Consider the following 25,384-nt stretch of genomic DNA (forward strand, 5'->3'; position numbering starts at 1 on the left):
GCCGTATCTGTAAATAAATAACATCACCTAGGTGGCAGAGCAAGAACAACGCAGAACGACGCGATACAGACAAAATGATTTTGAGATGCGCATGCGTCGCTCTCAGCCAGCCACTTCCGGCGGGGAAACTGGCGCCTGCGCAGTGTGCGCTGTTGGCGGCGGTGGTTATGGAGATGCGGTGTGTGTCCGGGCCTGCGGCGGCGAGACGTGTTGGCGGCTGGACGTTAAATCGGGGCGCCGGAGGGCAGGTCGGCTTCACGGGAAAGATGTGTGTATGATGGCCGTAGACGGGGTTTCCGGCGTTAGGGTGACTGCTCCGACGGAACTGGGTACAGAGCCCGGGGTCCGGAGAAGGTTTCAGCACGTTCTCCGGTTGGGCGGCTGAGGGCTGACTGCTCTCTCTCGAGTGCGCCAGTCCGGCCCTGCTCATCGGGTATCGGGGCAGTTGCGGTGGCTCGCCGCGCCCACACTCCTCTCGCATCGGAGAGTTTTACTTCGCTTGTCCACATTCCTCGTGTCAGGTCGCCCTTTCTTCAGAACTCTTCTGCAGAGGCCGCCCGACCCGTTGAGCATTTCCAGCGTTTTCCCTCTTTGCTCTTCCACCTCTGAGAAAGGTCCTTTGGCTCGAGTCGAGTCGATCATGTAAAATGAAATGCCTAGTTAGTTAGTCTCGTTTGGTCCATAATACTCTTATTCATGCAGTCGTCCAAATACTTCATAAATACCTCCATTGTATTTAACTCTTTCAGCTTGTTTCATTTTACAATAAGCTTCTGGATAAATAAAAGTTGCTTCTTTGGTCTCCTTTACACACTTCCCTAAATCCCAGTTCCCTAAAGTGATTTCCCCCTTACTTATAAATTCTACCCATAAAGCTTAAGTTGCCAATCTCTCCAGGTATCTTTCCTGAGTTTTCCCTAACCAGTGACCAATACAACAGCCCCCCCCCCGACCCCCTTTGAGACCCTCTAGTCCCATCACCCCTGAAAATAATCCAGAAACACTGAGCTGCCTTTCGTTCGCCATGTTTCTGTGATTAGCACAATTTAATCCTACAGGCTGATATAACCTCTCAGATAATCTGCTTTATCTGTATAGCTCCTTGCATTAAAGGGAATGCAGTTAAACCCCCCAGCACTCATATGACCTTCTCTCTCTCCCCCCCCACCCCCCCCCCAACTCTGCCCACTGGAGTTCCCTGCTCTATTCACAATACAGTATGTGCTTCTGTCTTTCCTTAAGTTGCACTGTAATTTTGGGTCCCACTCTGGTGTTACTATTTAAAATAATCTCAACGATGGCAAGTCTCCCTGCTGAGACATTGGATGCAGGGAGATTCAATTAGCCCTGTCCTGGAAAAGGCTTCAAATATCTCAATATATGCCAACCCAAAATGCTGGAGGAACTCAGCAAATCAGGCAGCATCTACGGTGGCGAATAAGCAGACAAATGTTTCGGGCTGAGGCCCTTCCTCAGGATTGCTGAGTATCTGAAGGCCTGCATGCATCAATTCCTTAGCCATATATTTAGCTGTTTTCTCTTGCTGTTTTAAAATCTACTACCATATGACATAATGCTAGATAATTGCCCTAAAAGTCCCTTGTTTCAATTTTCCCTAAATTCCTTTTCCTGGACCTCACCCCTCTTTCTGCACAGGTTGTTAGTACTAATATGGACCACAGCTTCTGGCTGCTCACCACCCCTTTCAGAATGTTCTGCACCTGCACAGTTTCCCATAGTTGACACATCCTTCCTATATCCTGACCAATTTCTCAGTGACGTCCCTGACCCTAGTTCCTGAAAGACAATGCATCATCTTGGAATCACTGTGTGTCCACCGAAATGTCAGTGTGGCCTATTGAATAATGTCCCTGTCTATCAAGGTCCATAATGCTACTAAACTATATTTCAGCCTTCCCTGCTACACAACAGAGCTAGTCATGTTACCACTGATTCGATTACTGCTGCTTTCTCTGCGAGGCTAGCCATCGAACAGTATCCAGAACTGCTTGTTAGAGATGGGAATAGACACAAGGGACTATTGCACTACCTGCCTACCCCTCCTGGTGGGCATTTGTATATCTGGTATAACCTGTGGTGTGATGAAGCCCCTCTCCCACCGGAAAACTCCCATCTCTAATGCTTTATGTTTAATTATACTCCTCAGTGAATCTAACTTGTTTCAGCTGGTCCATGTGTTTCAAGAAAAGTTGAAAATGGACACTTACTACAAACACAGTTGTCATTGATAGTGATCTCCCAAATTTCACAGGAGGAGCATACCCACTCCACTAAATTCAACTTCTAACTGAATGAAATACTAGGCTGAAAAAAGAAAGATGACCTGGCCTTGATTTGCCATGCCTGTCACTACTCAGCCTCCTTGTGAATCCATAATTAAAAGTTGATGCCCATGTTGGTCCTATTGACGTAGGTAAGAAGAGAGATGAGGTCCTGAATTTCTAGTGTTTTGTAGAAGTTCAAAAGCAGGACCTCCAGGATTATAATCTCAAAATTGCTTCCTGTGCCCTGAGGTAATTACCTTAGAAATGCATGGCTCATGATATGCAGTTGTTTGATTTTTGGATTGTTTTTGAAAATTCTACCATATTCAGTTGGAACTGCATTAACATAGGTAGGATAATTGCATTTAACATATTTTAGGAGTTTTGATGTTTAATCTTTGAGGAAGTGGCCTTTTATAATAACTTAGTTGGTACATTTTCTGTTCAGTTCAAATGTTTCCTTTACCACTTTCATATTACTTTGAAATATGGGTAAAAAGATAATTAGAGGTGCTGAATTTTCTAGCCAGCCGATTAGGAAATTACTGAAATTTTTTTTTTCCCCCTACTATTAGGCTGCCCTTCTGGAAGGGCAAAGCAATAAGACTGCCTGCTGCCAGAGGCTGGAAGGTAATACTGTACATGTGTATTGGTTTCACTTTGTCGATAGATCTTGACACTTTCAAATCTATTCTACCTGGCATTGAACTCATTTTGATTTGCACTTGGATCTCAGTCAGTTTTGCTCGTTTGCCTATCTAGTTCTGCTATTCCATAGTGTATTTGAATTGAATTTCAGTATAATGGGTCATTTTGTCTTTAGTTCTGTTGCATAAACTTTGACAGCCTGATGTGTTTGTTAAAACATTAGTGGTAGAAGTTCAACCTCCATAACTGTTGTCTTCAATTAAAAAAAGTGCAACCACGCACTTTGTTCTTCTAGATTAAGCACTTTAAAGTACAGTTGCTTTTAGATCATTTTAACGTTGGCTTATTAGAAGCTTTTGTATTAATGTTAGGCAATGCACACAAAGAGTTGGAGGAACTCAGCAGGTCAGACAGCATCTACAGAAAAGAATAAACAGTCAATGTTTCAAGCTGAGACCCTTCTTCAGAATTAAGAAGGAAGAGGGAGGTGCCAGTATAAAAAGGTGGAAAGAGGGGAAAGAGGTTAGCTGGAAGTGAAGGCAGTTGCGTGGGAAAGGTTAAGGGCTGGAGAAAAAAGAATCTGATGGGGGAGGAGAATGGACCATAGGAGAAACTGAAGGAGGTGGGGACCCAAGGGGAAGTTATAGGCAGATGAGAAGAAGGAACACGTCAGAATGGGAATAGAGGAGTGGGGGGAATTTGTTCACTGGAGGGAGAAATGGATATACCATCAGTTGGAGGGTACCAAGGCATGTTGGTCCTCCATCCTGGGGGTGGTTTCATCTTGGCACAAGAGGAGGCCACGGACCGACACTTTGTAATGGGAATTAAAATGTTTGGCCACCGGGAAGTCCCGCTTGTGGCAGATGATGCACAGGTGCTTGACTAAGTGGTCCCCCAATTTATGACAGTTCTCACCAATGTGGATGAAGCCACATCAGGAGCACTGGACACAATAGATCACCCCAGCTGATTCACAGAAGTTTTGTCTCACATGGACTATTTGGGGCCCTGAATGGAAGTAGGGGAAGAGGGGTATAGGCAGTTGTAGTCCCTAGGCCGCTTGTAGGGATAAGTGCATAGGGGAAGATTTGTGGGAAGAGACGAATGGACAGGAGGGAGCAATTCCTGCTCAAAGCCGTGTGGGGGGTTGTGGGGAGAGAGGGGGAGGTAAAGATGTGCTTAGGAGTACGATCCCTTTGGTTATGGCTGAAGTTGTGGAGGATAATGTGTTGGATGCAGAAGCTGATAGGGTAGTAGGTAATGACAACAGGGACTTCATCACTATTAGAGAGACAGGGTAGGCACGGATGTTCAGGAAATGGAGGAAATGCGGGTGAGGGCAGCGTCAATAGAGGGAGGGAAATCCGATGCTTTAAAGGAGGACATCTCTGATGTCCTGTAAAGGAAAGCCATATCCTGGGAATAGAAGTGGTACAGGCAAGAAACTGAGAAAAGGGAATAGCATTTTTACAGGAGAAAGTCTGGGAAGAAGTATAGTCGAGATAACTCTGGGAATCAGTTGGTTTATAAAAGATGTCAGTTGACAGTTTGTCTTCATGGATGGAGACAGATCAAGAAAGGGGAGGGAGGTGTCAGAAATAGACCAAATGAATTTAAGAGTAGGGTGAAAGTTAGAGGTGAAGTTGATAAAATTGACTGCCAGTGCAGTCATCAGTGTAGTAGAGGAAGAATTATGGAGTATAACGGGAGAAGCTGCCAGTTGAAGTGGTGAATGCAGGCTTACTTTTAACATTTAAGAAAAACTTGGACAGGTACGTGGATGAAAGGGATATGGTCTAGGTGCAGATCAGTAGGACTAGGCAGAAAAATGGTTTGGCACAGCCAAGAAGGGTCAAAAGGCCTGTTTCTGTGCTGTAATGTTCTATGGTTCTAAGGCTTCAAACATTGACTGTTCTATATAGACAATGAAGAGGCAGGTTTAGCTGACGCCATGTGAGTGTCCATGTTATGTGTTTAACTGGTTAGCACTTCATTCAGAAATATTTTGGTTATGTCACAATGCTTATCATTTTCAATCAAAAGTTTAATAAGCTGAAAATCAGACCATCCTTTATAGCCACTTCAATAATGAATCAAGAATAGCTTTCAATCTCCTACATATTTTCAATGGTCAAAATAAAGGTACAGATAGATGTAGATTCTATGTAACCAATGAATGTCAAACTGACTATAAATACATTTTAATTGCAGGATAGAAACTATCCTTTTGTTAGATATTTTAGTGAAGGTTTTTACTTTCCCTTTTTGATAGACTTTACAATGTTTCATATTGAATGTGTGCATTTGCATGGAGGAAAATAAATTCTCTGAAACATTAAGCTTGCATTCCAATTTGAAATTGAATCCTTCTGGAGTCCCTTTGCAGAATCTTTAAGCTCGAGTCATTTTGATTATTTATTTATTTATTTATTTATTGGGATGCATTGTGGAATAGGCCCTTCTGGTCCTTCAAGCTATGTTGCCCAGCAATCTCTGATTTAATCCTAGCCTAATCACAGGGTAATTTACAATGAGCAAGTAACCTACTGACTGTTACATCCTTGGACTGAGGGAGGACACCAGAGTGCCCAGAGAAAATCCACATGGTCACAAGGAGAACATACATGCATATTTACAGGCAGCCCACGAGAATTAAACCTGGGCCGCATGTACTGTAAGACATTATGCTAACACGACACTGCCATGCTGCCCTTGCTGTATCATGGAACAGTCTCTTTAATTTGTTGCTATGACTGCTGAATCATTAACTGGGACATTAAAAACATTGGCTTTAAACTTATTTTCAAATTATCTAAGGCAGATATAGAAGCAAGTGCATATCCTTCCTAATTTGGGGTTTTTGAATGTTTCTTGGAAATATCAATTATGCTACAATGTTACCAAAATATTTCAATATATGGACATCTGTGCAGCTTCTTCATTTGTTTTAATTTGTCTGATTACAGCTTAACTTTCCAGAATGCCCCACAAAATTGGATTTGTTGCTATAAGCTCATCTGGCCACGAAGATGGTTATAATTCAAATGAACTGATGGTGCATGCTCCAACAGTTAGTGGCTGGCGGTCACCGAGGTAAGGAAAATCAAAGCAATGCTATTAATTCCCATGCAGATTTACACTTCCAAATGGGAAACAGCAGAGGATTTCCAGTAGTTGTCATCCTGATGAAGAGTCTTGGCTTGAAACGTTAACTTTTCATTCATTTTCATAGATGCTGCTTGACCTGAGTTCCTCTAGCATTTTATGTGTGTTGCTCTAAGAATTTCTAGTCGCTTAATTCTTACTTTTCTAGAAGATATGGATTTTGCATGAATACGAAAGCCTTTGTGTTGCTGGAAGAATTGTCACTAGTTTCACAACTGGATGGCCCATCAATGGAGCATTAACTTTTTGGAATTACCTAATACCAACAGCAGAAGAAAAGTACAGTTGTTTGTTTTCTGCAGTTAGGTTAACTGAAACTTTGAATGCTGAGAATCAGGATTGGTTAGAAATACTGTCGGGTAAAGCTTTTGGCAATTAAATTTTCCTTGGGTTTAATCCTTTGTGAAACTTGTGTTAGAGCCACACAAGGCTTTGCTGAATGGGTTGCAGTTTTCTAATCCATTAAGTTAGCATATTCCATGTGCATGAAGATGGTTGATATGCATGTTTCAGGCCCTTGTTGCTCTGCTTCAGAATATTTTGTCTGAAATACTTACTAAAAATGTTTCAAAGATGAATATTATTTTTTTAAATCTCAAATTGCTTTAAGTTTTTGCCCAATAAAGATCAGGTATAATGCAGATCTGTCAATGAGCAGTTGTCCGAGTGTGAACAGCTGCATGGGCAATCAGGCATCAGTTGTTTGTGTCAAACATCTGATATATTTTGAAACGTCAGTTCTCAAAAGATTTTCAGTTTTTGGTAATCTGTTGACGAGTTTTTGTATGTATCCAAGGTAGCATAGTGGTTAGTACAACACGATTACAGCTTAGTTCCAGCTCTGTAAGGAGTTTCTAAGTTCTCCACGTGACCATGTGAATTTCCTCTGTGTGCTCCTGTTTCCTCCCATCAACTGAAGAGGCCCAGGTTTGTAGGTTAATTAGTCATTTTAAATTGTCCTGCAATTTGGCTAGGGTTAAAAGGTGGTTTACTGCCTGTCTGAGTGAGACTCCAGGATCCTTTGTTGATAAGCAATGCAAGGTATCAAGTTATCCCATTAATTGTGAGTTCTGCAGAAAGGATTGTAAAAAAGCCAAGATTGATTTGAGTTAATTAGACCATCACTCTGTGGCTATGCATTGACAAAAGAAGTAAAATTGCCGCAGTCCAATTTGTTTTCCATTCAGTTCTTTTTTTTCTAGATGGTACAATGAATGGGGATTGGTAATAGGAAAGATGCATATTTTCTTAATGAAATCTGTTTAATTTGATTTCTTTAGGTTCTGCCTCTACCCACAGGAGATTATCCTACAAATGGTGGAGCGGTGTAGGATTCGCAAACTTCAGTTACTTGCACACCAGTATTTGATTTCTACAAAAATTGAATTTTACATCAGTGACAGTCTTCCAGATCACTTTGGGTTGCAACACGTGGATACATTTCATAGACTTGGGTATGGCTGAATGTCAGATCAGCAGATTTCAACATAACTATGCTGCCACTTGTTGAAAAACAATAAGATTTTGAAATGTCCTTCAGTAGAAACCAAACAGAGAAAACATCTTAAGAAATTGAAAATATTCTCTAATAGGAAAGGGGAAGCATATTTCTTTAAGTGTTTTCATAGAACATTGAATAGTACAACACAGTACAGATCCTTTGGCCCACAATGTTGTGCTGACCTCCTAACCGACTTCAAGTTCAATCTTAATGCTTCTCTCCAACATAGCCCTCTGTTTTTCTTTCATCTATGTACCTATCTAATGGGCTCTTAAATGTACCTAAAGTATCTGCTGCTACCACCACCACTGGTAGCAATCCTTGCACCCATCACTCTTTGTTTAAAAAAAACTTAACAACAAACAACCTACCTCTGACACCGCATACTTTCCTCCAGTCACCTTAAAATTCTGCCCTCTCGTATTAGCCATTTCTTTCCTGAGAAAAGGGTGCTGGCTTTTATCAGTGCCTCTTGTCATCTTGCATAACTTTCTCAAGTTACCTCTCGTCCTCCACTCCAAAAAGAAAAGCCCCAGCTCGCTCAATCTTTCCTCATAAGGCATGCTCTCCAGTTCAGGCAGTATCCTAGTAAATATCCTCTCCTCTTTAAAGCTTTCACATCCTTCCGATAACAAAAAATCCAGAACTGAACACAATACTCCAAGTATGGTCTATCCAGAGTTATATAGAGCTTCAACATTATCTCGCGGTTTTTGAAATTAGTCCCCTGACTAACGATGCCAGCATACCATATGCCTTCTTAATCACCCTATTAGTTTGCTTGGCAGCTTTGACGATTATATGGACATGGATCCCCAGATACCTTTGTTTCTCCACACTGTTAAGAATCTGCTATTCACTCTGTACTCTCCCTTCCAGTTCAACCTTCCAAAGTGTGTAACTTCACATTTTTCTGGATTGAACTCCATCTGCCACTTATCAGCCCAGATCTGATTCCTGTCAATGTTTATGTTAAAGTGGATGTACTGCTTGGTCAGAAAGTCAGGTAGCATGGGATCCAGAGAAACTTGATTGTATGGATTCAGAAATTGGCTTGCCAGAGAAGGCAGAGGGTAGATGGAGCATATTCTGTCTGGAAGTTGGTGACCAATGGTATTCTGCAGGGATCTGTTCTGGGATCCCTGTTCTTTGTGATTTTTATAAATGAGATGAGAAAATGGAAGGGTGAGTTAGTAAGTTTGCAGATGACGTAAAGTTAGTTGAAAAAGTAGAGAGGTGAATTTGTAATTTTGCATATGATGCAAAGGTTGGTGGTGGTGTGGATATTATAGAAGATTGTTCAACAGTGGTGCTAGAAAGTTTGTGAACCCTGTACAATTTTTTCTCTATTTCTGCATAAATATAACCTAAAATGTGATCAGATCATCACACAAGTCCTAAAACTAATGAAGAGAACCCAATTAAATAAGTAACTCAAAAAACTTTATACTTTTTCATTTATTTATTGAGAAAAATGATCCAATATTATGTTTATTGGAAAAAGTATTTGAACCTTTGCTTTCGGTAACTGCTATGATCCCCTTGTACACTAATAACTTCAACCAAACGTTTCCAGTTTGGTTGTAGCACATTGGCTTCGAGGAATTTTAGGCTATTCAAACTGCTTCAACTCTGGGATGTTGCTGGGCTTCCTTGCATAAACTGCTTGCTTCAGGTCCTTCCATAACAATTCTGTAGGACTAAGATCAGGACTTTGACTTGGCCATTCCAAAACAGGAATTTTCTTCTTTGTAAACCATTCTGTTGTTGATTTACTCTTGTCTTTCAGATCATCATCTTGTTGCATTATTCAACTTCCATTAAGCTTTAGGTGACAGACCAGAACCCTAATATTCTCCTGTAAAATGTCTTGACATGATTTCAAATTCATTGTGCCCTCATCGATTCCAAGCTATCCAGGGCCTGAGGCAGCAAAGCAGTCCCAAATGTGATACTCCTTCCACCATGCTTCATGGTTGGGATGAGGTTTTGGTGTTAGTGTGCAGTGCCTTTTTCCTCCAAACACAGCAATGTGCATTTCTGCCAAAACGTTTAACTTTTGTCTCATCTGTCCAAAGAACACTGTCCCAGAAGTGTTGCAGAATATCCAGGTGGTCTTTTGCAAACTTGAGACGTGCAGCAATGTTTTTTGACAGTAGTAGTTTCTTCTGTGGTGTCCTTCCATGAACACCATTCTTGTTTGGTGCTTTTCTTAGTGTGGAACAGAAGCTTTAACAAATTCTATGGATTTCTGTAGGTCTTTTGCTGTTACCCTTGGGTTCTTTTTTACCTCTTTCAGTATTGCACGTTGTGCTCTTGGTGTTACCTTTGTAGGATGCCTACTGCTAGGGAGAGTAGCAACAGTACTGAGTTTCCTCCATTTGTAGACCATTTTTCTTACTGTGGACTGATGAACACTCTGGGCTTTGGAAATGCTTTTGTATCTTTTTCCAGCTTGATGCATCTCTACAATTCTTCTAAGGTCCTCTGAAAGTTGTTTTGATTGACACACGGTGCACATGAACAGATCTTTCTTAAGAGCAGGCTCTACCAGTAACCTGACTTTGTGCATCGTTTTTATAGGGTAGGGCACCTCTGCAACCCACGCCTCCAGTCACTTCTCATTGATTAGAACATCTGATTCCAAATAGCTTCTGTGGAAGGCATTACTTCAGAGGTTCACCCAACAAATACATGTAATATTGGAACATTTTTCTCAATAAATGAATGAACAAGTATGATTTTTTTGTTACTTCTTTAATTGGGTTCTCTTTATCTAGTTTTAGGACTTGTGTGATCTGATCACATTTTGGGTCATATTTATGCAGAAGTAGAGAAAATTGTACAGGGTTCACAAACTCTGTGGCATAATTGTAGGTTACAATGGCACATTAGAAAATGACACAGTACAGAACTTTGGCCCACAGTGTTGTGCTGATCTGTTAACATACTGTAACCCTTCCCTCCTGCAGAGTCTGCCATTTTTCTATCATCCATGTGCCTGTCCTGAGTTTCTTAAATGCCCCTAATGAATTTGCTCCTACATTTTGGTCATTTTGGTCAGTCTACAAATGGAGCACATTTTGTGTACACACAATTCTCTGTTTAAAAATTTAAAAAAACAATTTGTCTCTGACATCACCCCTATACTTTCACACTCGCTTGAAGTTTATGCCCCATGGATTAGCCATTACCACTCTGGAAATAGCCTTTGGCTATCCACTCAATTTATCCTTCATACATCTTGTACATCTCTATCACGTTGCCTCTCCTCTTGAACAATAATGGAAAAATGTTCTCGTTCACTCAGCCTGTCCTTCCTAGACATGCTGTCTAATCCAGACAACATCCTGGTAAATCTCCTTTGCAGATCCAGCTACAAAGTGGCAGATTGAATTCAGCCCTGAAAAGTGTGAAGTGATAAATGTTGGAAGGTCAAATTTTTAAGGCAGATCCACAGATCCCTTACAGTTGCCACATATACTGATAGGGTTGTTAAGGAAGCAAATCATGTGTTAGCCTTCCTTGGGGCATTGAATTCAGGAATTGTGAGGAATTGTTGCAGTTCTATAAAGCCCTGGTTAGACCACACTTGGAATATTGTGTTTAGTTCTTGTCATCTAATTATAGGAAGCATAAATAGACTCATTTTTCCCCCAGGGTGGAAATGGCTAATATGAGGAGGCATAATTTTAAGGTGATTGGAGGAAAGAATGGGGGATATCAGACATTAAGTGTTTTTTTTTTACATAGAGTGGTGGATGTGTGGAACTTGATGCCAGGGAGCAAGTGAAATTTTACTATGGAGTTGCTTGAAATTTTACTATCTAATTGCAAGATACTGCTTTAAAAGTGCTGAAGTTCATCTGTTTCATACAGCTTATTAAATATTTATGTAAATTAACTTGTTTTTACAGATATGTTTCCCTGTCAGATAACCAGAAGACAGGTTTCAAAGCTCGAGAACTTAAGTCTGTCCACGTTGATGCAGTTGGAAAATATCTGAAATTAACTTTCCACAAAAATCATGTCAACAGATATAACTTGTACAACCAGGTAATGCGATAATTTTATGCACACTTAAAAATGTATTTATGAGGAGAGTCTTTGTATTCAGGGATTCTTCAAGTTTTATCTTTTATGTACCATTCCTTTTATCTACTTGGAACATAGCATTAAAACATAAGAAATAAGAGTAGAAATAGGCCATCTGGCTCATCGAACCTGTTCTGCCATTAACTAAAATCATGGCTGATGTCAATTAGATTGTAAAATTACAAGCAACTCCATATTTAAATCCACGCTAGACAAGAAATTGAACAAAACAAGGGAAAAGTCAAACAGAAAATTAAGCGTTAATAATGGAGCTTGCCATGATTTCTGATGGAAGTCAGAAGATATCATCCATTGAAGATATGAAGTTTTTTAAAACTCCTTTGGCACCAATGACATAGGGGCCACATGTTCCAGCTTCACCTACCCTCTTTCCGCCGTAACCCTTAATTCTCCTGCTATACAAAAGTTATCTAACAGTATCATATTTAATGAAGTAGTTTGGGCAGAGAATTCCACAGATGGGAAAAGGAGTTTTGTCCTGATCTCCATGCTAAATTTATTCCCCTGAACCTTAAAGCTATGTCCTCCAGTTCAAGTCTCTCGACACAACTTTCTTGCCTCCACCTTCCTATCCCTTTCTGTTATGTGCATGTGCATGGTGTGCCCGAGTTTTGGTTTGCCAAGTCACTTTCATTCTCAGTTTAGATCACTGCTGAAGCTGCCTCCCTGTCAGGACCTCTTCAGTCACGACTTGGAGAGCACAATTTAAAGAAGCCGGCATTTGGGAAGTGGGGGATAGCGAGCCGCTGGGGAGAGTCGATAGTTAAAGAATCGCGCTGGTTTCCATATTAATAAACTTGTAGTCTTCGTGATTCGACCTGTGTTTTCATATTATGGAGTTTGGCTTTTGGATTGCTCCCTTGGATTTGTTTGTCCCCATATTGTAAATACGTCTTAAAAACTCTAAAGATACTGCAAATAGGACTGCCTGTGCCTGCCTTGTACTTTTCTCGTCACAAACAACTCACAGCATTGAGGGTGGACTTGTCTTTATATTGCATCCCTGACACCTCTCAACTAGATCCAACAGGGGGACATAACATAAATTGGGGGCTTGTCCGGGATACATCTTGTTTGTGTCAGTTTCTTTTGTAAAGGATGAGTTGAATTTCTGTTTCTTTTATGAGTGATCAAAGTGTTATTTAGTGTATCATTTTCTAAATTTAAAATGTATTGCACACTTTTACAAGACACTGTATTTACCACTTTGGTCTCTGTGCAAACATCTATTTACCACTATGGTGTGATACAGATACACTAGATTGAGCCTTGGATTTGGGAGAGGTCACCCAGATTCCAATGAGGGAGAAACTGACCAAGTCCAGCCTACATTCATTGTAATTCAGAAGAATGCAAGGACATGTAATAGAAATACAAGATTTTGAAAAAGATTTGGATGACGAAAACCAGAAAGCTGCTACCTCAAGCTGAAACATCTTTGGAATTGCTACTTGGTGTTGAGTAACTTATTTAAAACTGAATTCATGTTCGCTTTATTGCCATTCAACCTTACACATGGGCAGTATACTGCCAAATGAGACAATGTTCCTCTAGACCATCTAAGTGCACAACACAATACATATAACTCACACACAAAGTAATATTACCACAAATAAATTAACATGCAAGGTGCATTTACAATACATGTTAAAAAGTAAACAGTAAATACAGTGTCTTGTAAAAGTGTGCGATATTTTAAATTTAGACAATGAGACAGTAAAATATGAAAATAGTTGCGGGGGTGAATACTTCAAGGCACTGTATATACACAGCACACAAGATGACATTTTGATGTCTAAATATTTTTAACTTTTAGGTAGCACTGGTGGCTGTAAATATCCTTGGAGAACCCATGGAATATAAGGAGATGTGCATAACTGTGAGTAGAAATTTTATTTTCATATGTTATTCTTAATTTGGAGCTGGTACAGCTGAAGTACATTGAGTAGCTGGAAAGTAGAAAAAAATTGAATGTCAAATGCTGAAAATATTCAAGACAATGTAAACAATATGTGAAAGCTTGGGAGGGTTGTTGGCTGGTTACAGGTGATCAGAAGCTGATGTGCACAACATTTTTGAAGAGGTTGGTTATTTCAGATTAGATTTTTCACCTCACTTTTGATTACAATAATGGGAAAAGTGTAGAATATTGAATGTGCTCAGGAATGATTTTTGCACTAACCACCAATCTTCTCAGGAGATTGATTTGTCTGCACTAACCATCAAGCACCCATTTTGTTCTTGTGGAAAAGGAAGCACATTTAGTTTCAAATTTGATTGTTGTTCAACTATACATGAATGCCCATGAATACAGCCAAATGGATCAATATTGCTCCAATGCAAAACACAGTACCAACAGCACAAGGAACACATGGCATATATGAGACAACAATAAAATTCAATCACACACAAAAAAAATACTGTTCAAGTCCCTGAGTCCATGCATGTTGCAATAATCTGCAGTTGATTACAATACAGTTGGCCCTCCTTATCCGCGGATTCCGCATGTGCGGATTCAACCAGCCGCGGATCGGGAAAACCCGGAAGTGCTCTTCCAGCACTCATTGTTTGAGCATGTACAGACTATTTTTTCTTGTCATTATTCCCTAAACAATACAGTATAAGAACTATTTACATAGCATTTACATTGTATTAGGTATTATAAGTAATCTAGAAATGATTTAAAAGTACAGGCAGTCCCCGGGTTATGAATAAGTTCCATTCCTGAGACCCATCTTTAAGTCGGATTTGAGGTCCAAACAGGTACATCTGGTATTATTTAGCGTCAGTCAGTCAAACGTTTTTCTTAGTATATAGTACATATTTTACCTTTCTATGCATATAAAACACTGAAGAAACATATGTATTTCAATAATTAAACCACTGCTGATTAGTTATAATTGTAGCTTTCATTGGGGCAGGGCATTTCACATGCTCAATTAAAATTGTTCAGATCATTGACCGACTGTAGCCTAACGCTTTTCCAATGACTGATGGCGTTTCACCTCTTTCTGATCACTTTATTACTTCCACCTTATTTTCAATCGTGATTATTTTCGTGAACAGAAACTTTGCGGATTCAGAACTGCGCGGGGTCCTAATGTCCACCGCACTGAGACATGTTAAATAAAGTCCGGGATTCCGCTGGGTCCTAAAGACCACCGCACTGAAATAGGTTAAATAAGGGCCTTGAGCATCCGTGATATTTGGTATCCGCGGGGTGTCTTGGAACCAATCCCCCGCAGATAAGGAGGGCCGACTGTACATCTTGTCTTCTGAGTGAAGACTGGAGGGCAGCACACAGGCAGTACCATAGCTTGAGGCCTAGTCCTTGCTCCAACTGAGGCTATGCAGCTCCTCTGCCTTTTCCTAATAAAACTGTGAATTGGACTTGCAGCAATCCACTTTAACAAGGTCCAACAGGGTCTTGCCATCACAATAAAAGCAATTAAGATGTTCACTCACTGTTAGACTACACACCCACTCTGAGGCACCTCTGATGCAGGCAGCAGTAGAATCCGTGCCATCCAGCTTCAGTTTCTCTGCCAGCGAGCAACTCACTAATGGGGTTGACCTGTCGTACTTTAAGTTCTTAATATCCATCAATCATAAAAAAATACATTTAAAAAAACACCTTTGGTGGCCCCGTAGAGGCCACTGCATCCGAGGTGACACCATCTTACTGGAATTCATTTTATTTTCACTGATTCTTATCAGCTAACCACATTGGCCACATTAAATTTGTCCCTAATCTAGTGGCCTGCTGGTTTTGGGATGTTAGAAAAGTCTGAACCATTCAGTTTCAGTTGGGGGGTGTGCAGGTGGTGCTGAGGGGCATGGAGCATGCACAAACTCTACATGGACATCACTTTTTCAGCTTCTGTGCATATTTCTCATTGCTAGTTCAGCATTTTCAGCACATGGTTTATTATGCATCATAATTCTAAGTTATTAACATTTTATTGGCACCCCATGTCTTTTACTCCAAATAAGAAATTTATTACTTTTTCTCTGGTCATTTCAATATTGCTAACCTTGTGGACCTTTCTACTTCCCTCACATCATGGTTTTGAAAATTCAAGGGAAGAATGTTCTGCATACTTAGAGCAGGAGACTATTTGGCTTTTGAATGTAGCACAACAACCCCATCAATTTGATTCCCTGGAATCCTGGTGTGCCTAACACTCACTTCTCATTCTTTTCCCACATTAAAGGATCATATGAGTAGACAGTTAATTTTAATTAATTCCAGTTAATCCACATTTTATGTGCAAGGAAACCAAAACACCTTGTATTGGCTTGGCGAACCTTTTTGATAATGTGTTCCCAAATTGGAGATAATATTTTTTTAAAACAAAATTCTCTCACATGCCATGGTAATTTTGAGCAGAGATTATCACTGATTAAAGAATTAGTCACAATATTTACATTGTTTTCATTGCCTTAGTGAAAGTATATGAGATTGAAATCATTTTAGAAAACCTATTCAAAAATTATTTTAAAAAGGCAATTGAAAAATAACAGTTCTAAATAGTAATGTTATTGTAACTGTTTACTAACCAAACACTGATGGATAGTACACCAGATCTACAAGGCTTTCAAAACATGTCATCTAATGTCACATGATCGCACAACCATCTAGCTGGGTCAGAGCCAGTGCAAGTCCTTTCCTGTGAAACATCCCATTGCTCTTGGGTTGTAAAAAATACTCTCTGCTTCATTTGGAAGTAAAGGTAATTACTGTCTTTATTATGGGCGGGATTTAAAGAATCGATGGGCAGCTCTGCATAATGTGTGCTGACAAAATTTTTGTACATGCCATTTTGGGCACATGTATTAAAGTCTTGCCACCCCTGGCAGCGGAGAAACCATATGACGAAAGTGCACAGCACAGTCTGAGGCCACAATCTTTCTGTTGATCTCAAAAAAAAATTCAATTTATGCAATGCATTGTAAAGTTTACTTTTTTTTCTCGCAGCCTTCGAAAGATAAGTTGATTGATCGCTATCTTGGATGCAGCCCAGATGATCCAGCACTTGATGGAACTTACTTTGGGTAAGTAGTTGAGTATTTAAGCAGCAAAACTAAAGTTGTAAGAGTCATTGCACTTTATCATGGAGTGCAGGTCAATGTACGTATTTTGTCAGTGAAGTCTCAAGTTTGAGTTTTATTTTTGAGTTCTTGATGGAAAGTTATTTAATTGTGTAGTAAAGAACTATTCCTAATTCATATTAATTGTATATTAATATGAATCTGTTTGGAAGTGTCCTAGTTTTTAAAAATCCCATGCCTTTAGTTGAATTGCCACACAAACATATAAGAAAGGAACAAATCCTTTGAAACTTAAAAAGAACAATTAGGATGGAATAGTTCCTTACTATAAATAATGTCATTAAGCTGCAGAGAGAATGGTGCTGTGGTACTAACAGAAGCAGTTTTGGTTGGTTCATCAATATTATTTAGTGTCCTCTCTTTTATTGTAATTGACATTTATTCAACTTCACAAAATATGTTATGCGTAGCAAAACTACAATTCCAGGATTCCAGTCAAGCTCACTCTCTTCGACAAATCTATCCTCCTTTAGTTAACGAGACTAAAACTGTAAACAGTATTGAAGGTGTGGTCTCTCTGAGGCGCTGTCAGAGATTACAGTCAGCAATCTTTATTCTGGTACTTAATCCTCTTGTAATAAAAGGCAATATACCATTTACTTCCCTCATAACTTGTGCCTACGTGTTGGCTTTCAGTTACCTGAGTACAAGTATACCTCTGTTCCTTTCGATCATCGGTGTTATCCAATCTATTGTCACTTTTTATTTAATTAGCAAACATGGCATTTTGTCTCCTCGCCAAATGGTTGATATAAATTGAGAAGTATATTCCATTGCGTATCCCATAAAGGCTGATTTATACTTCTGCATAGGCTCTACGCTGTAGCCTATGCAATTGGCCTACACCGTTGTCAGCATTTATACCTGTGCATTGGTGTATCTGCATCGCTTTACAATTCACCGCCAAAACGCTAGTTGGTGATGGGGTTTCTATGCCACTGTGTTGAGTTTCTTTGTGTAGTTCAAACAATGGCGACTGAAACAGCGCATAATGTTGGAATTGGAGCTAATAAATGTTGAACAAGAGTTACTTGCTTGAAATTACTGCAACGCAGAAAAGAGAGAAGACATCAGAGGAGATGGTGTGTACGACCATTGAACGGATTGAGGCAGAAGGAGGGTGAATTTTCTGTGCTTGTCCAGCCACTGAGAGACATGGATGAGGAAATGCATTTCAAATATTGGCAGAGAAGAAGAAGCAACCAGAAATGCGTAGGTGGAAATGCGAATGCTACCTAGCGGACCAATCACTGTTGTTGTGATCTGTGTTGCCACAATGCGTAGTTACATTTTTGGGGAGGTGCGCGTCAGGCTACACTGTAGGGTACACAGCTACGCCATACATACGGCATAGATTTGACGCAGAAGTATAAATGGCCTTTAGTTACAGCATGCCACATTGACAGATCTGTTTGACCTACTGTTTGCTTTCTTTTGACCAATTCTCAATCCATATTGAAATAACAAGAACGAGATTAGACTTGCAGCTGTATGTCAGTTGCAAAACTTCAACTTTGAACAGCAGCAAAAATGATTTTTTTTTGAGTTGGATAAGGTGAAATCCAACTTAAGTTTATTAAAAACTCTGATTTATTCAAGTTATCATTACTTTTGTTTTCAGTAAGTCAGAGGTTATCTCGCCCTTGGATGATTTGGCCTTTGATATGTACCAAGATCCTGAGGTGGCCCAAATAATACGTAAATTGGATGAAGAGAAACATGAAGCAGTTAAACATGAGCGCTATGATTTTGCAAAGAAACTTAAACAAGCTATAGCTGATCTTCAGAAGGTAAAATGTGGTATTCAAATATATATACTAATTTGTGGCGTTATCACAGCAACATGTTAATTACGCTTTATAAATCAAACATTCAGAATTTTAGTTAAATTTTCAACATTAATTGTCTGATATTTGAATATAAAGTTGATCAAGGCTATACTAATTTTTAGGTTTCTGTATTAAAGATATTTTACTGAAATATGTAGATAGCTGTTGTTTACAGACAATATTGGATGTGGCATTTGTGCCTGAAAATGGTATTGATTTAATTGAAGGTTTCACATACTGTAATTGGTGTCATCACAGATGTTGCACTGTGACAATATTTCAGAAATAATTGAATTAATGGGAATGATGCTTGTAAATAATTTTATAACATAATTCATTGAAATGAGTTTTAAATTGAAGTAGGTTTTAGAGAGATAGAAGTAGTCCTTTAGCACATCCTGTTTATTGAAACCAACTATTTTAATGCTATGCTTTGATCAGCCATGATGTCAATTACGTCTCCACTTCAAGTAATCTGAATGATTGGTTTAAAGATATAATCAAGATGATACTAAAGTAAGATTATTATGTTGGTGTTCTCTTTCAAGTGTAAATGACCATATTGCAGATTCAATTCAAGTTTAATTGTCATTCAACTATAAGAGCAGAAGATATAGGAACAGAAGTAGGCGATTTGGCCCATCGAGTCTGCTCCGCCATTCAATCATGGGCTGATCCAATTCTTCCAGTCATCTTCCCATACCCTTTGATGCCTTGGCTAATCAAGAATTTAGCTATCCCTGCCTTAAATGCATCCAATGACTTGGCCTCCACAGCCACTCATGGCAACAAATTCCAGATTTACCACCCTCTGACTATCTATACACAAATACCCATGAATACAGCCAAATGAGACAGCATTGCTCCACGGCCAAGTTGTAGAACACAGTACCAATTGTCACACAGCACAAAGCACACATAGCATGTACAAGATAGCAAGCGCATAAGTGCATCGGTAAGATACAGGCACACAATGAAAGATGTGACTCGAACCACGGATATCTGCAGCCGACCACAACAGAGTTTGTCTTCTGCCAAGAGAATGGTGGGGGGGGGGGGGGGGGGCACTGACTGTAGCGGCTTGAGGCCTAGACCTTGCACATACAAGATAGCAAGCACATATAGGATATCAATAAGATACAACCATGCAAAAAATATGTATAGTCTAGACTCTTAATCCATCAATGATGCAGATTTCTGCACTCAACCACAATAGAGCTGATCTTCTGCCGAGCGAACACTGGGCAGGCAGCACCGATGCCGCACCACACCAAACGAGGTGGAGTGCACTGGCTTCGACACCTCCCTTGGTGGCTGTAAGCAGGTGACACCGCAGTTAGTGGCCTGATCCTTGCTACGACTGAAGCCACACAGCTCCTTGCTGTCCACTGCTGCTCTCAGCCAATGAATCAGTGGCATTCCACATTAACAATGTTCAAAAAGGGTCTTGTGGTCACAAGAAAAGTGACCAAGATAGTCACTCTCTGTATGCATCCTTTGACTCAGACAACAACGCAATGTGCAGTTTCTTCATTTTCTCTGCCAATGATCAACTTGCTGATGGGTAGACCTGCAGTACTTTAAGTTCTCATTGATTAGCAGGATCTTGTGATCTTGCAGTCATAAAAAATGTATTTAAATAGGAGAGTAGTACTTTTTGTTGACCCTGCAGAAGGTGCTGCTGCCATCTTACCAGAAGACCCTTCTTAGTTATGTAGAATTTTGTATCAAAATTGGGGAGTGGGGGAGAAAGGCTGGGGAGTTGTTCACATCCTGATCAGTAATTAATCATCCTGCAATGGATTAATTTCTCATACATTCTATTGTGTCTGTGACTGTGGTGTATGTAAATTTGCAATTGCATTTGTAGCACAGTGAAAATTAATTTATTAGTTGTAATGGATTTTGCAGGATAAGCACAGGAATACATTCCCCAGTTACCTTTTCTTATTTCTCAATAGTCTTAACTAATCCTTTCATCTTTATGCAGTTTCAACTTTATTTCGCTCTTCTTGCATGTACTGTATTTTTTACCATCCTGTCCATGGCAATTCTGTGCTTAACTGCTCAGGTCCCAAGCTCTAGAATTCTCTCATTTCTCTCTATCTCCTTTTAAGAATGATTTTGTTATGTACTTCATATACTTATCATATTTTTTCAAGAACTTTGGTGATGTGCTGTGAAATGTTTTGTTGCATTATGCTTCAATGTTTTGTGGTTGTACTGACCTTTAAGTTGTTCAGGTTTAATCAGATTGCAGGTCACTTGTTAAAATCCCGCTGTATTTGGGAAAGTTGGGAGATAGTGCAACTGGCAGCTGAAATATCGACTTAACCTTTACTGAGGCTGCAATCACTTGCAAACATATTGCTGTTTAAATTGTATTAATATGTTCTTGGAGGACAAAAATGTCAACGGCAATTCATTAAGGTGTATTTAAGCCCTGAAAGAAAATAATTTTAATTCCATCCTGAACTGCCAGGAATTAGTAATGTAATTCATTGTGAATGAATTTGATAGCTTATCATTCTTTCCAAGAAGATTGAAAGCGGGTCTCAACTGATGGGATGACATGCTTTCGTTCTGTGATAGTCTCATGTATAATGTGTTTGTTCAACAGGATAACATTGTTCAATATTCAGCATTGATACAAAATGCCACTGACCAACAAGATTTTGAGGAGTAAATTGGGGGAAAAAACCCTGTACTTTGCATTAATTTATGAATTGCAGAAATTGGGGCAGGTTTGGGAAAGTATATGTATTCGGCATGAAGTACTTTTGCACTGGATTGCTATTTGAATTAAAGTGACAGACTTTTGGGTTATAGAAATGTCACAAACAGCACAATAACATTAAGGTGGCTAGATTATCTATTATGTGAACCAGGCAGTTGTGTTGTAAAGCAAGGTTTGACTTGTATATATGCAGGGAATACTGTTGTCAGTTCAACACAGCCTCTCTGCCTGAGCCACATTCTAGGTATTGCCAAATAATCAAGAATTCAGACATCCTACATATAGAGTGGAAGAGTTTCTGTGTAATATTAGATTAAAAAGATTGAATTGCAACAAAATGGAAAATGATGTTATCAGATTGAAGGTGTTATCCTGTCTATGTTCTAGAAAATCCATTTTGAATTTGATAATTTTTAATTACTTCATTGGCTCCTGGAAGCCAAAGTTCAAAAGTAAGGTTATCTATTTTGACACCCTGCTGTTCCGTTGAGATGTTACTTGTGGTTGAAGAGTTCGACTAAGGGGAGCATTTTCTCCCTCGCCTTGCAGGTGGCTAAATATAATATGCAAAGATGTGCAGCTAACGCTGCCACCAGTATCATTCAACACTGGTCTATAAAGAGCATATTATAATTAAAACCTGTTTATTTTATAATTCTGATTTAATCTGATGAGTTTTAAAAATTAAAGTTATGTTTTGCGTGTTGATTCAGGGGGAAAAGCCCTGATACTTAGCGTTGGTAAGATCCAAATACAGATGAAAATAATCTCTGAATGCAAAGTCACCTTATTTTTGGCTCAGTATTGATCATTTCCTTTCCTGTACTGCCATCTTTTAGTGTTAGGTATTTTCAAAATTGTTAAACCAGGTAGTGAGTAATTATTACAAAAATGCTGTAGATTTTGAATATTTGAAAAGTAAGTTCAATTTTGCTGGACAACCATGCAAAAGATAATACAGAACTTCAAAAAAAAAATCAGAATTTTGAATTTAGCTTTTTATTGGGTCTGAAGAAAAAAGTTGGGACAATTAAAGTCCAGCATGATCATTATATTTATATTATTGTAGAAGTAATTTTAAGAATTGCTTTGAAAATTAGTTATGTAAATGTTTATTTTTAAATTGTTCAAATTTGTTATTCAGGTTGGAGAACGTCTAGGCCGTTATGAGGTGGAAAAGCGATGTGCCATAGAGAAAGAGGACTATGATCTGGCGAAGCAGAAGAAACTACAAATGGATGATTATAGAATGACAGTTTACAAGCAACTGGAGCTGCACAATCTGTTGGACATGGGAATGGTCAGTATAAATTCTGCACACAAAATTAAATTTTAGTAACATTTTCAAGCAGGTAATTAGCTCCTTAAGCCAGTTTACCAGTATGATTTTTGTTTCCATTTTCATGTTCAATTGAAAAGAGATTGGAAATTACTTCTGGAAGATGCTCATGAATCTTTGAATCAGAATCAGGTTTATTATCACTGATGTATGGTGTGAAATGTGCTTTGTGGCAGGCAAAATGTACAAGATGACTATACATTACGATAAGAAATGTTAAGAGTTTATGGACTGATGGGAAATCTGATGGCAAAGGGGTAAAAAAAAAGTGTAAAGATTGAGATAATGGGTTCATAAATCTGATGGCAGAAGAGAGGAAGGTGTTTCTGAATTGTTGAGTGTGTGTCTTAAGGCTTCTGTACCACCTCCTGAATGGAGGTAATGAAAAGAGGGCATGTTTTGAATGGCCCCGCCTGAAGGCACCACCTTCTGAAGATGTCCTTGGTAGGGAGGCTAGTGCTCTTGATGGAGCTGGCTGTGTGTGCAATCCTGAGCAGCTTTTTTGATCCTATGCATTGGAGCCTGTACAGGAGACAGTGAAGTAACCAGTGATACATCAGAAAGAGTACGTTTTTGTTTTTGCTAGTTCCACAATGTTCTGTTTTGGTGAATTTGTGTAGTTTCAGCATTATGGCAGTAAAAGCATTTTATTGGCTGTTAAGTGGAATTGTAAGGGTCACTCAGTAAATCCAAGTCTTGTGCTTTTGTCGTCCCTGAGTAAGTCGTCTTCTTTCTGAGCTAGATGTACCGTGAATCACAATTAAGAATCAGGATAGTTGATGTTAAATATTTTACTGTATCTTTTATTATTAAAAGAATTTAACATGCTAGAGTTCATCTTGTCATGAAGAAAGTAATTATAGTTGACCAGATGACTCCATGAGTTCTAATATTTATTAGTTTAGAAATTAATGATGTTTCGACTGTACAGATTCGAAAACTTCCAGAGTTTCCTCTTGAACCAGTGAATCACCCCAGTAAGCTTCAACAACCAAAGGATCTGGGAGTAGAATTTGAACAGGCATCTGTGAAAGCCCATCTGGAAGAAGCACACCAAGCAAATTCTGATCTACAATACCAGACCTCTGTGGTGTCTCCTACACCACTGCATTCTCCTGCCCCACCTGTCAGGTTACCTTCTCCAAAGGTATGCTTCATGTTTTAACGTAAGTTTTAATAGAACATAGAATATTGTACATCTCAGTCCAGGCCCTTCGGCCCACAATGTTGTGCCAGCCCTTAAACCCTGCCTCCCATATAACTCCCCACCTTAAATTCCTCCATATACCTGTCTAGTAGTCTCTTAAATTTCACTAGTGTATCTGCCTCCACCACTAACTCAGGCAGTGCATTCCACGTACCAACCACTCTCTGAGTAAAAAAACCTTCCTCTGATATCCCCCTTGAGCTTCCCACCTCAAACCTTAAAGCCATGTCCTCTTGTATTGAGCAGTGGTGCCCTGGAGAAGAGGCGCTGGCTGTCCACTCTATCTATTCCTCTTAATATCTTGTATACCTCCATCATGTCTCCTCTCATCCTCCTCCTCTCCAAAGAGTAAAGCCCTAGCTCCTTAATCTATGATCATAATGCATACTCTCTAAACCAGGCAGCATCCTGGTAAATCTGCTCTGTACCCTTTCCAATGCTTCCACATCCTTCCTATAGTGAGGCAACCAGAACTGGACTTAGTACAGGTTTCCCCCGCTATCCAAAGGTGGAGAGTTCCTGTGGAACCGTTTGTAAGCCGAAATGCCGTAAAGCGAAGAAGCAATTACCATTAATTTATGTGGGAAAAATTTTTGAGCATTCCCAGACCCAAAAAATAACCTACCAAATCATACCAAATAACACTAACATGTAGCAAAATCAGGAATGATATGATAAATATACAGCTATATAAAGTAGAAATATTGTAGGTACGGTGTAGTTTTATTTATCAAAATTGGGAAGACAGTGAGCCAAAATCGATTTGGAGAAAAAGAAAATCGGCACGGACAGGCATACGTATGTACATGTGTGTGCACGTACACACATGCGCGCTCAACTGCCTGCACAAGGCTTCACGGTCATCATAGTCTTTCTCGGGGTAAACACACTTATAAAGCGCGTGTCTTTTTTTTTGTAAAAGTGAAAATCCTTTTCCTTTACCCTACTCACCAATGCCTTCTTATGCCCCCTTCTTGCTCTCCTCAGCCCCTTCTTAAGCTCCTTTCTTGCTACCCTATATTCCTCAATAGACCCATCTGATCCTTGCTTCCTAAACCTCATGTATGCTGCCTTCTTCCACCTGACTAGATTTTCCACCTCACTTGTCACCCATGATTCCTTCTTTATTTTCCTCACCGGGACAAATTTATCCCTAACATCGTGCAAGAAATCTCTAAACATCGACCACATGTCCATTGTACATTTCCCTGCAAAAACATCATCCCAATTCACACCCGCAAGTTTTAGCCTTATAGCCTCATAATTTGTCCTTCCCCAATTAAAAATTTTCCTGTTCTCTCTTGATTCTATCCTTTTCCATGATAATGCTAAAGGCCAGAGAGCAGTGGTCACTACCCCCCCAGATGCTCACCCACTGAGAGATCTGTAACCTGATCCAGTTCATTACGTAATACAGGATCTAGTATGGCACTCCCCCTAGT

The 25,384-nt window shown here is 39.5% G+C and overlaps 1 protein-coding gene across 2 annotated transcripts in view; it reads left to right on the forward strand.

Moving 5' to 3' along the window:
- Positions 1-122: 122 nt before the first annotated feature.
- cep104 (centrosomal protein 104) overlaps positions 123-25,384 on the forward strand; it is a 129,305-nt gene continuing 104,043 nt past the window's right edge. The window contains exons 1-10 of one of the 2 annotated variants that reach the window (XM_073031715.1): positions 123-248; positions 2,861-2,915; positions 5,903-6,029; positions 7,382-7,555; positions 11,520-11,658; positions 13,535-13,597; positions 16,697-16,773; positions 18,452-18,620; positions 22,541-22,696; positions 23,667-23,882. In XM_073031715.1, coding sequence (XP_072887816.1) covers positions 5,917-6,029; positions 7,382-7,555; positions 11,520-11,658; positions 13,535-13,597; positions 16,697-16,773; positions 18,452-18,620; positions 22,541-22,696; positions 23,667-23,882 — 1,107 coding nt within the window. In that variant the 5' untranslated portion in view covers positions 123-248; positions 2,861-2,915; positions 5,903-5,916. Of the gene's footprint in view, positions 269-2,860; positions 2,916-5,902; positions 6,030-7,381; positions 7,556-11,519; positions 11,659-13,534; positions 13,598-16,696; positions 16,774-18,451; positions 18,621-22,540; positions 22,697-23,666; positions 23,883-25,384 lie in introns of both variants that reach the window. The other variant, XM_073031716.1, reaches the window with a different exon arrangement.

Source organism: Hemitrygon akajei, chromosome 29, assembly GCF_048418815.1.
Source record: "Hemitrygon akajei chromosome 29, sHemAka1.3, whole genome shotgun sequence".
Lineage (NCBI taxonomy): Eukaryota > Metazoa > Chordata > Chondrichthyes > Myliobatiformes > Dasyatidae > Hemitrygon > Hemitrygon akajei.